The sequence below is a fragment of the Corapipo altera genome, unplaced genomic scaffold, assembly GCF_003945725.1.
Source record: "Corapipo altera isolate COAL_440 unplaced genomic scaffold, ASM394572v1 69, whole genome shotgun sequence".
Classification (NCBI taxonomy): domain Eukaryota; kingdom Metazoa; phylum Chordata; class Aves; order Passeriformes; family Pipridae; genus Corapipo; species Corapipo altera.
The window spans coordinates 1,895,300-1,907,741 of NW_020884908.1; the positions used below are offsets into that span (position 1 = coordinate 1,895,300).

General features: G+C 51.0%; 1 protein-coding gene across 4 annotated transcripts in view; it reads right to left on the reverse strand.

The window, feature by feature from the left end:
* TMEM150C (transmembrane protein 150C) overlaps nt 1–12,442 on the reverse strand; it is a 28,533-nt gene that overhangs the window by 15,876 nt on the left and 215 nt on the right. For 2 of the 4 annotated variants that reach the window (XM_027652927.1, XM_027652924.1), the window contains exons 1-2: nt 6,642–6,696; nt 992–1,126 (exon numbers count right to left, since the gene is read on the reverse strand). In XM_027652927.1, coding sequence (XP_027508728.1) covers nt 992–998 — 7 coding nt within the window. In that variant the 5' untranslated portion in view covers nt 999–1,126; nt 6,642–6,696. Of the gene's footprint in view, nt 1–991; nt 1,127–1,617; nt 1,884–6,641; nt 6,697–12,442 lie in introns of those variants that run through there. The other 2 variants (XM_027652926.1, XM_027652925.1) reach the window with 2 other exon arrangements.

Here is a 12,442-nt window from a genome sequence, read left to right on the forward strand (position 1 = left end):
CCAGAAGCACTGGGAGAAGGAGGACACTGTTCAAAACATAGAGCAAGTCATAAAGAATTGCTGCCAGTCAGGAACAATCAAAGGGGAACAAACACAATTTGTCTTTTGGGGGAGCCCACTATAGCTCTCTGTTGCTTTTGAAAGCAAAAATAACCACAGTCACTTGATACCTAATCACTGTAAGTGAGTGGATACAAACCAGCACATTACATAACCTGCCACCCACAAGTCACAAATGCCAACATAACAAAGCAGAGCATTTTCAGGTTTATCTCAAGGTTCGAAGAGTGAGCACACAATGAGAGATAAGACGTGACAGAGTCTTGTAAATATGTAACAAAATGGTGGGGTAACAGGAAGAGAAGTGATCCCCTCTGTCAGCAGGGTATGACGTTCTGCTTGCTCCGGGTACCCGCCTACTGTCTCACGGATGTGCAGAAGTGCCATTTTCATTTATTCATATGAGAGGAATGGGAAAAGGTAAAGACATCTCTGGGTTGTGCACGGGGGAAGAAGGAGATGCTTTAGTAACCCTGCAACGATGTTGAGAGGCAATGCTTTCACTCATGGCAACATCCATGCATGTTTCTTGTCTCGTCTCACACACTGACTGCGCTCAGCGTGCCAATGAAATGCTCTGGCCAACATAAACCTATCGGACATAGGAAATGGAACCTTCTAGCCACCAAAAAGCAGGGGGCAGAAAAGGACATATTATTATCCACTTGCCCACATCGTCCCTCCAGGTTTCCCCCAGGTAGCTGTCCCCTGCAGTTGCATACAGTTAATTTGTTATCAGTTCTCTAAATACATATATACTTACATATATGCACATATAGATATATATATATCCTGAGTGCCTTGGTAAGAAGACCATGTGACTGACAGATTGTCCGACTCAGAGATACTCCTGCAGCACTGCTGGGTCCCTACTGTCCTTCAAGAAGTGCCCTCAGTATTCTGCTTCCTGCTGCCACACATGAGTACTTACAGGCCATTTAGCAACCAGTGTTGAACTGCTGTGTTACAGGCAGAGACATCGACTGTGGACTCTTCTGGGCTGGCTCTGCCCTTCTCGCATCTGGCGTTGTACAGACCAGGCTCACCCCGCTTCAAGACCACGTTCCTGAGTGTTATAAAAGAAAAATTAACATAATTTGCCACCGTAGGACCAAAGGGTTCTGCAAGCTTTGACAGCGCTGTGCTCTGACCCATGCACCTACATCAGCCCACACTGACTTCCATGAGGTCCCACTCATCCCATGAGCAGGGCTTGGGCAGTCATGGCCCTTAGCCTGCAAACAGGCCAAAGGAGGCAGAGGCAGGAGCTGGGTAAGGCAGAAGGTACACATCCAGTTCAGATGGAAAGAGCTGGGTCAGCAGACAGTGAAACCAGCCGGGAGCAGCCAGGGTGAGCTGAGGAGCACTACACTTTGCAGGTGCTGTGTGTCTGCTTGCCCCAGGGATCCAATTCTGCCTGGGAGCATCCACTGCAAGATTCAGCCATTCTGGCTCCTCATGACCTCAGGGGCTGCACAAGTCAGGTGGCAACCAGTCCCCCGTGAGTGCTCCCAGTATGTGTTGGACTGCCCACATCCCAGGGCAGATGTTACTTACCGCCTCTCCAAGGGCAGATATTGAGGAATACACACAGTGCCAGCAGCTCAGTGTGCAGCTGCAGTGAGAGCTGCAGGTTGTGCCCTGGGTGGGGGGAATGGCTGGAGCCCCAGGCAAGGGGCCGTGACCTGGCACCAACCCTTTGCCTGACAAAGGGCACAGGGACCTGTGGTGCTGGCCAGGGATGGCCGGTCAGCCAGAGACTCTGTAGTTCCAAATAAACAGTGAGAAGACCCCAGACTAAATATCACAATTGGAACAGGCTCACAGCTATTACTGCAGAATGATTCAATTCTTTAAAGGATCCAGAGATCTGGGACTACGCTATGGGAAACTTGGGGTCCAGGCAGTGAGGAAAACCTGTCAGACTGCCTGAGTGTGGGGTGTGTAGGGAGTCAAGCAAGACATCCATTGGGTCACTGGAACTGCCCGCTGTGAAGGGGCTTCGTTCCCAGCACTGAAAATCTCAGGTGGTGGGAGTGTGACTGCCAGAGTGGCTCCTGGATGGTTGGACAGGAAAGTTTCCCTAATACAGAGATGCTCAAGACTGGGCTGCTTTCACCAGACTTCTGAGACACAAAGAAAGTCTCTAGCAGAGTCTCAACACAGACCAAACCCCATAGTCTCTCATCACTGCCACCATGAGGGCATATTTTCCCCTTGCCCAATCCTTTTGTTTGGGATGTTTATGAGAACAGCACTTACCCCAAAGTCTCAGCCAAATCCCAAAGTGAACAGTTGATGGAAAATGAGGAGGACTATTTATCTCCTCAAAAAAGTTAAAGACAGTAAAGCTCTCCCTGCTTCAGCTATGCAGTGAAGAAAGAGTCTCTGAAACTGTCTCACTGCTCTGTAAGTAATACACAAACGCAGGCTGATGTTATGGCAAAGCCCACAAAGTCAGAGGCACTGTGCAGTCTGTCCAGTGATCATCCTCCACCTCAACCACCCCAATCTAATGACCATTGTTTGAACTAGCAGCAAGCACAATGAGTGTTTCTTGTCCCCTAAAGTACAGAGATCTTGTCAGTGTATTAATAGATTGATAGAGGTGTTTTATTTGCTCCCGAGTTACAAAAACCACAAATGCCTTAAAGTGTTTCCAATCTGCCCAAGCAAGCAAAGCCAAGACACACATTACACCACAAGGGGGTAGGAAGCCTGCCCAAAAGGTTTGTCCCATTATCAGGAAAAAAATATAAGTGTTGGGAGTGGCAAAGAACACTCAACAGGGAGGTGAAACCTGGCAAAGAAAGAGACAGATATGTCATGTTGACTTACAGATAGCTTTGAAGGTAAGGAAAGACACACTAAGCCCAGGGGAACAGACTTCGCAGAATGTTATTCCTGATCATATTGTCTCCTTTTCCAGTTTATGGATGAGACAGTACAGGCCCTGGAAGACCAAAACAGTTCCAGGTTTCCCTGCCTTTTCTACCCTGCCACTGTTTTTTCCCCCAACAAACACAAGACATACATTCAAGCTACACAGCTTCCCACAGAGTGTAAGGAGGGCTTTTCCCACCTGTTTACTTTATCTTCAACCTCTCTTGTCCCTTGTACTCTTCACCTTTTGGAAGCACAAGCTCCTTTCTCCACTGCAGTTTGCAGCTCTACACTTTTGAAGAGATGTTCACTGTCCCCAAAGCAGGATTTCCTTCGGTAAATGCCAGTCGGTCCGCACTTGTCATGGGGAAAACACCTGAGGCCTGTGAGCTTTTAGGGAGTGTGGCATAACACACCAAGCTTTCTCAGGACAGTTTTCCCTCACCAGCCTCTTCAGCCTGAGGACTCATGTCTCCTCCACAAAAAAAGAGGTCCTCTTCTCCTTGTATTAACCACAAAGCGTCTGAGAAGCAGCCATGAGATGATGGGCCAGAGGGTGAGCTACAAGGAATGGATGCACAGTACCCATGACCTGGCTTTTGTCATTACTCTAAAGTAGCCCTCTCTGGCATAGAGATTGTCATGGGTACAAACCACCATGTCAGTCTTTTGACTCTGTTTAGACCTGTGGAAATCATTTGCCCTGAGACAAGTACAAGGTAAGCAATCATACATAGGCATTTTTGTGGTGTTCACCACTGCCTCGCCAGCATTCCTCATTTGTAGGAATTAGTAACATTTGCTTACCAGTGTCCCAAGCTGCTGCAACTATAAATTGCTGTTTGTAGGGTGCTCGGATGAGCTATAGGAGGAAGGTGACATACAGCCTTTCACTTCATGCAAACCTGTTGCAAACACAACAGACAGAGGGGACCAGGGAACAGCTTCCACCTGTTAAACAGTGGCCAAGCCCGCAAGCCTGTGTGACCAGCCTCTCCATCGCATCCAGAGGGCTTAAAACTTTTCATGTCTGTTGAAATATATCCAGAGCCAGACTCTTCCGTGGCACAGGAGACCACAATAAACCACCTCTAAGAGCATTCAGCTGGGCCAAGACCGCACTAGAGAGGCTCTCCCTGACAAAGCTGTGGCCATCCTCAGTGGCTTGGCCAGGCAGAGGTCTCTCCTGCAGTCCTGTGGTGCCAAAACTGAAGGGCCACTGGCTCTTCTGGCTCAGGCAGTCACCACTAGTAATCCCAACGGCTCCTGATGGGAAGCAGGAAATCAGACAGGTCCCTAATTACCTGGATCTGCCCGAGATTAGGAAATCGAGGGGAGGATGCTGGGCACTCCCCCCACCACTGCAGCAGACCAGCCCAGATCATCCCTGCTTTTGCTTCCTTCCCTCTGCTACCCACAGGAGAGGCAGCCCAGACCTCTCCTAATGGCACCAGGGAGCACCTCAGCCTCCCCTCCCACCAGATCTGCCCAATACGCCACCAGTTCCATAGGGACAGGTGAGCATAGCTCAGCAGCTCCTGGTACTGCGGAGAAGGCCTCTGCTCTTGTGTGCAGGGGGCAGGGTGGAGGGAAGACTTCCCTCCTATCCTGCACACAGGAGCAGCTCTCCCAGAGGGAGCCAGGTCTGCACGCCTGCCCATGGCAAACACTTCTCAGCTGAGCAAACAGCACTCGTACAGAGAGACTACTGCTCTAGTAGGCGCCTCTCACCTGCAGGCATGACCATCCAGAGGTAACCTCAGCATAAAATATTTGCGTTGTACCCCACGCAAGGTATAATAATCTGTAACCCTTTTAACGCTTCCTTTCATGGTTTTTGAAGCTTCATCACTCTTCTTTTCCTCTCCTCCCATTTCGCTCCACCTTTCTCTCCCCACCTGTCCACAACATGTTTTGCTTCCTTTTCACTCTCACCCTGCCTTCATCTCTGAACCTCAGGTGACTGCTTCTGCAACCTGCAGGGACCCAAGGCGAGGGGAGCCAGGCACCTAGAGACCTTTACAAGTCTTCTTGAGACAGCAAAAACCCACCATTATTCCCACTTTAGACAACAGGGCCAGTGAGTTGCTCACTGAGAGAAATCAGTGACCCAGAGGAGCGTGCACTCACAGAGTCCTGGTCCAAGCCTTCTACTGCACCTGCCAGCCACCCCCTGTCCCAGTGTATCCTTTCCAACATATTGCTTTGAATCTTCTCTCTCGTTTCTTACAGACTTTTCTCTGTTTCTTTGCTTCCTCTTAACCTGCAATTATAGCTCATTGTTTCAGCTTGGACTGCAGGATCAGGACCCTAAAGTGTCTCTGTTGGGCCAAACCACAATCTTCCAATGTCAGGCTGCCCGGAAATGGCTGGGGGAGGAGAGGAAACCATGGACATGACATTTCTTCCAAGGAAAAACAATTGACTGTGTTAGTGTTCATACAAGCACACATCCCTACTCTGCATCTGAAAAGCAAACACTGCAGCACAAAGAATCTTAAAAGGGGAAATGAAACAACTGCACTGACTTTCAGTACCCAAGCTCAGAAAATGCTGACCACTGAGCATGAAGAACGAGAAGAAAATAATTTGACTTTTAATAATCAAGTCCCCTTCTTTTAGACAGTGTCATCTATTCAAGCAAGACACAACAGGCAGTCAGTGTGCCAGGATATACCTTTCACACACTGCCCTCCTCCATATTGAGTTGCTATCCATAATTAACCATATATGTGTACATTGCTATGGCATAAGGATTGTGTGAATGTTCATCAGAACATCCTTAAGGCCACTTTCACAAGAAGCTCTGTTTAAAAAGGAAAAAAAAAAAAAAGCAGAAGAGAAGGTTAACTCATAATTCCTGCAACCTTTCCAGCTCAAGGGCTCTGAATCAAAGGTCTGGCACAACCATGCTGCTGTAGGGAAAAGCTAAGATCCCAAACAACCCCATCATTACCCTGGGACATCAGCTCCCAGCATCTTTATGTTGCTCAGAGACAGGACCTCACCCTTCCTTCCCTGAGGGACCACAGCAGAGCCCAGTGGCCTTTCTCAAAACCTCTTCCCCTCCTGGGAATTTGGCCGGACACAGCCTGCATGTCCTGACAGGACATCCCGACAGGATCTGGGGAAGGCAGGACCTGTCCCACCCCACAACCTCAACCCAGGTGAGCTTCTCCGCAGACCCCTGTGCAGCAATCCTGGCAGCGGAGCTGCCGAGCTCTGTCACCATCACATCCCTCAGCCCCGAAGCGATGCCACAGAGAGATTCACGGGTGAGAGGGATGCCGGAATCATGACCTCGGCGATCCCTTCCACAGCTGTGTCCTTCGGGCGCTGGTCGGAGCGACTCTAATCCTCTTACCTACCCCGTGCCTACCTGCCGTAAGCCAGCAAGCTCCAGGGCTGGCAGCACCAGGATCGCGGCTCCTCCCGCGCCCTGCAGCACCTGCGGCGCCCCCCGCCCGGCAGCCCTGCCCTGCCCTGCCCTGCCCTGCCCACCTTGCCCGGCCCCGCTCTCACCCGCTGCCCGCGGGGGAGCTCCGGCACCGCCGGGGGCGCCGGGACCGCGGCCGGGGAGGGGGCGGCTGGGCAGGGGGTGACGATTGGCGACAAGGAGGGGCGACGGCGAGACAGGAGGGGGTGTCTGGCGCTCCCAAGGGAGGCTTCCAGCCGCGGCTCCCGGGAGCGGCTCCTACCTGCGGGCGGCTCCGGCGGCGGCTCCAGCCCCGGTGGCGGAGGCGAGCGGGGGCCGGGCTGGGTCCAGGTCCCCGCCCCGCCTCGCCCCGCCCCGGACGGGCGGGACCGCGGCCGCCGCGGCCATCGGGGCTGTAGTTGGTGTTGGAGGTCTTCTGTCGCTCTGACCGCCGGGTTTGGGGCGGGGGGACGCGGCTGCGGACGCCCCGGCCCTTCAGAGCATCCCCCGGGCACGGCCAAAAACAAGCCCCGTGTCCGGCCGCAGCAGCGCGGGCTGGCCGCGGGCTCTCCCTGGCGCAGCCCAGTGCGGGGGTTCCTGCGCTGTGTCCCTGTCGCTGCCCGCCCTCCCCGGCCCCGGCAGCACCTGCTCGGCCTGCGCCTCTGGGTGTGCCTTCTGCTCCAAACCCCCTGGGGCACTGAGGAGGGCTCGCCACCCCATCTCTGCAGCCTTCCCGGGAAGCGGTGCCCATTTGGATGAGTATTTGAAAGGCCTAGAAGAAGCAGCCACCCAGCAGCAAGAGACCCCAGGAACAGCCTGGGACATGTTGTTCTCTTCCCGCTTTTTTCCTTTTCCTACCAGGTGGTGGGCTTTGTGATCTCTGTAAAGTATCTCTGCGGTCGGAATTTTGAGAGGAAACATTCCCAGCAAAACAGCTCTGCGATAACCATTTGGGACTGTTCCCTGGGGTGGAGGGATCCCTTTGCTGTCTGACCTTCATGGGATTAAGTCAACGTGAATGCTACCGCTTTTTTTTCCTCTCCCTCCCCACTCTGACAAGATGACTGATGGTATTTTTTGACAGTCTTGTTTCTTCTAAAATCCAAATAAGGCAGCACTTATTGAAAGTTTTGTCGTGGTGCTATCACTTATGAACTAACACAAAACAAATGCCTAAATCCACGCCAGCCCCCAGAAGTGAGCTGAGTTGTACATCAGCACTTTATCAGCGTTTCATATACTGCCCTTCTAGTGACCAAGCAACACTCCTTCACCCTGCAGCTTTGGCCCTCATGGCACACCCTGAAGAGTTTTCATCTCCTTGATCCCCACAAATTGAAAACCCCTCAAAGTGCTGATCCTCAGAGCAAGCACTACAACCAGCACGCCCCCTGAGCCCTTACCAAAGTGGCTGCATCATCAAGGGAAAGGACAGACACTCTCACTGGAAGGCATGTGCTGTGTATGCTTCTTGGTGTTTTAAAGGCTGAGGGAGCTATTTTTAGAGCTGAAAGAACATTCTTCCTGCTCTGGTATTTCAAATCTTGTGCTATCCTGGACTAATAAATGGTTCCTTGCAGCATTTGTGTTTTTGCAACCCCACAAAATCCAGAGATCTTGGCCAGGTTTTCCCTCTGTGTGCACCTGACACTGTCCCATGGCTCTGCCACACACAGGAGCCACAACAAGTGACTGCTGGGCACAGCATTCCTTGGGCAAGGAGGTGCTATCAACCCCCATGTCACCAAGAGAGGCCCTAAAATCAGGTGCCTGTAAAAAAGTATGCTGGAAGTATCAGCATTAGCCACATCCCTAACAGCAAGGCTTCCTGTGATAGCAAAAGTCAAGGAAACTCGCTTTAAAAGTAACAGAGGAGAGTTGTTTGAGTCTCAATATCCCCTGGCTTTCAGCAGCTGAGGCTGAAGAAAACCTTCTGTCAAACAGGTGAGAAGTGACAACGCACAGCCCCAGTGATTTTGGCCAGAAAGGAAAAGGCAGCAACTAATCAGAAACTGTCTTAGTCACTTCACCTCTGCTGTCAGCCAAAGCTGGAAGGAAAACAATGCACCATATGGGATTTTAAAGCAATTTCATTTTTGGTAAACTCTGAGTGTCTGAGACATTTTGTTCACAGCTTTTTTTCGAGCAGATGGTGTCCCTGTGAGTGCTGGAAAACGCACGATGCTGACAGGCCCACCGAAAACCTCTCACAAATTAAAAAATCACAGCTTAAAAAAAGGGTACAGCCTGGGGACAACAACCATGTGCTGGAGCACACCCAGTGCAAGAAGCAAGAGAGATGCAGAGAGGCATCAGCCATCAAGGGATGGTGTTACCTAGCTCCATGGAGATATTTCCTACAGTCCCTTCTTCATGGGACAGCAGTCCCATGGGAGGAGCTGCCCCTCTCCTGTGAAACTCAACCTGCAGCATCCCCCTGTGAGGGTGCAAAGGGAGGTAGGGCACATGGGCATGTTGCTTCTGAGCTACATCCCACAATAACGTTTCCCCTGCCTCCTCACGGTAATGCTGCACGTCCCAAATCCCACTGCAAGCCCACATTGGCCTGTAGAAAGAGTTTTTCCTCCCACATCTCCACCAACACTACCTTGGCAAGAAGTCGAGTAGCCATGAGTACATTCCCACCTCTTGTTTGAGGTTACCCACCACCTGGCTTTCCCAGGGGTAGGTGTGCCAGAGGCTGACACTGGTGTCCCTCCCTGCTAAGCCCATGACTTGGAAGACACAATTGCAGTGACACTGGTGGGCAGACGTGACAAAGCTCCTGGCATGCCGTGAGCAGTGCGTGACTTCTCCTGTCCCAGCCTACACTGGGTTTTCCTGCTGGGCCACTGAGTCCCACTGGGGATGTGCCTGGCAATCTGCCTGGCCTGGAAAGCCAGCCTGCTCCAACGCAAGCGAATGTTCACAGTTATGGCTTTGCTTTGCTGCCTGTTCATTAGTATTTCCTCCTCCTGATGCGTTACAGCACGTGCACGTTCCCTGTCCAAATTCCACCACGTAAGTGCTCTTCACGGGAACCGAACTGTGCGCCATCTCACATCTGCTTTCTTCCTTCCAGGGACAGAGAAGTGGGAATTCTGAACCTCTGTGTCTTGACATCAAGTAGCAGGATCAGGCCTCAGAGGTATTTTGCTTTTCATGTAAAAGAGAGGACTACCACAGGCCTAACCTCTGCCCTTGCAGACCTCACTCACAGCCCAGGAAGAATCAAAGCAACCTCATGCTCCTCTAGTTACAGTCCTTCCCAGATTGCCACTGAAGGCTGGCTACGGTTATCCAGGGCTATTTTTCTGGGGAGGAAAAGGTACACAGAGGTGAGGAAAACAGAGTTTGCTTTCATTCCTGAGAAATACATGTCTTCTGAAAAAGTATATTTAACACCTGTTTTTCATGTCCTGCTCCTTTCTGCTCCAAAGCTGGAGTGAGGCCTGGCAAGAGACGTCACCCACCCAGAAACAGGAGCAGTGAGGTTAAATACGGCATGGGTTAAATGGGGGTAAAACTGTCAAAAACCAGTTAAAACTGCTTCTCAGTTTAAGTGTTAACCCTCGTTTCATTAGCCAGATCATCTCTTACCAAAGCCATCTGTTCTTTTATCCAGATTTTTAAATATTGTGATAGACTTCCTAACTCCAAATGCCCTGCTGATAAACAGATGCCATCTGAGCACGTGCGCCCTTGGCTTGGCTTTGAGAATGTGTGCTAAGGGTTGCTGGAGAGGCACTCACCTGCAAAGGGCACTCTCTCACCCTAAGAAATATCCCCAGATCCCAGCCCTCCAAGAAGAACTGCTCCCTCTTCCCAGCTCGCCCACATAATCCCAACTGAGTAAAATTCACCTGGATTTGGGAATGGAGCAGCAAATCGAAGAGAGTCACTCCATCTAACTGCAACAAAGTGACACTATTTAAATGTCAGGAAGGGAAATGGAGCAAACAGAAAGTTACTTTTTTTTTTTTTTGCAGAAAAAGAGAAGTCAGAAAAAATTTACTGCTGTGCTAGCAAATACATGGGATAAAAAGAGGACTTGCACTCAAGGCAGTGAGGGTGCGAACTCTGGAGAGGAAACCTTGAAGTGCCAGTGTATGCAAATCATCTGCTGCAGACTGGCATGCCTTCTCCCCAAGAGTGACATGTTCTGACCTGGCAGAAGAGCAGTCCCATATGAAGCACAGAAAATGATGTGGGGGAAAAAAAATTATTTTTTTTTTTAAGGATAATGAGATTGTATAAAATAATTATTTCCTGTTATGGTGCTATAAACACTAATGGAATTGTGTCAGCCAGGAAAATTTAGTACCCCCGGTAAATACCAAGGTTAGGTATACTGTACAGAGACGGTAGACACCATTTCACCTACATTTTTTATCTGTGCTGTTCACTGGAGCTTTCCCCCCAGGCATTTTCAAAGGCCTGCAAAAGGGGATTTTATGCTTTTACTGTTCTGCATGCAGGCTTTGCTGCTCATCTTCTTCTCTTAGGTAGTAAGATAGATCTTTAAAAATGCAGCTTGTGTGGGGCACTACCTTTACCTGCACTGAGGCCAGACCTTTGCTCCTTGCCCTTTTGCCTGTAGCCCCAGCTTGGCCATGGCTGGTGCAGGAAGGGAGGGGCAGTGGCAGAGCTCCTGGCACAAGGCTGCAAACTGCTTATCTCCGTGGAACTCACAAGTGTGGCTGTGCCAAAGCCAGCAGGTCGGGGTGGGAATGGTGGCAGCTGGGGCACAGAGTGGTTGGACAGACCTGCTGGGGTCATTTGACTGCAAAACCGGGGTGGAAATTCTTTAAGCATTTTCTCAGAAAAAGCCTAAATCAGCGTTTAACTCTCCAGGGAGTGGGACAGCAGGAGATGTACTCAGTAAAAGCAGCGCACCTCGTGTGTGAGGGGTGATTGAGACAGCAAAAGCCTCCAAACCATCCAGTGGGCAACTCTGTCCATGCAGGGGCACCCCAGGAGTTTTGGATTTTCTCCCCTATTGTCCCCCTGTTTAGTGGGGCTGGTGTTGCTGGGTATGAGCCCCTGGATGCCAGAGGTTTCTGCTCCTGGGCTGGGCACAGCTGAGTCATTGCAGGAGCCAGAGCACATGGGCACATGTTGGCAAATGCCTCCTTTCCCACTGGGCTCTGCTTTCAGTTTTGCTGTTACTTATTTAAAAATAAGATCTTAAGGGAAATTGCACCATGATTTCCAGAAACACCCCAGAAGGTGGTGAAAAGAAACCCCTGTAACACCCTGTGAGACCCTTTCTGTGTAAGGGTGCAGCTACAAAACAGCCTAGGAGCAAAAATATCAAGGTAATACAAGTCCAGCCTAGCCATGCTTTTGGGAGCTGATATACTATCAACCGATAAAAATCTCTCCAAACTGAGAGACCTCCCAGCTGCAAATAACCCAAACATTGGCTTACCACAGCCCATAGGTCAGTCACCGCATTTCCAGCGTGGCATGGACTCCCAGGCTCATGTGGACACAGGAGACCTTTTAGAAGATCTTTTTTTTTTTTCCTGGGAGCCTCCCACACCAGCTGCTGAATGTGATACCTGAAGTCAGGCCACATTTCCCATCTGCTGGGCTTATTTCTAGAAAGCTGTGTTCTGGCTGCCGGCCAGAGGACAGCAGTCGCCTCGCGCTTGCAAGCTGCAGAGACAGGGATGCAGACACCACCGGGGCTCATGAGGGAACTGCAGAGCCACTGGAGGAAGTGGGCAGAAATCCGCCCCTCATGCCTCAAGAGCAGCCTCCTCTGCATCCCCACACACCTTCCCCACACCCCCCAACTCCAGCAATCCACTGCTTTCACCAGGTGTTTTTAAGATGGCTCAAGGATATGGTGACCAGCCCAGAGCTGACCACCCACCCTTTTCCCACCCCAGCTCTACAAGTGCCAAGTGAAGTTTTGGTGCTGCCGCACAGGACCCTGGCACAGCCCCCAGCCCAGTGGTGCAGAGCAGGACTGCCACCAGCTTTCCTGAGCACTGCAGCAGGGGCTGTCAGGCAGGAGATGGCACGGGAGATGTCTGCTCCACTTGGCTGCTTTTCAGGGACTGCAAACCCTGATGC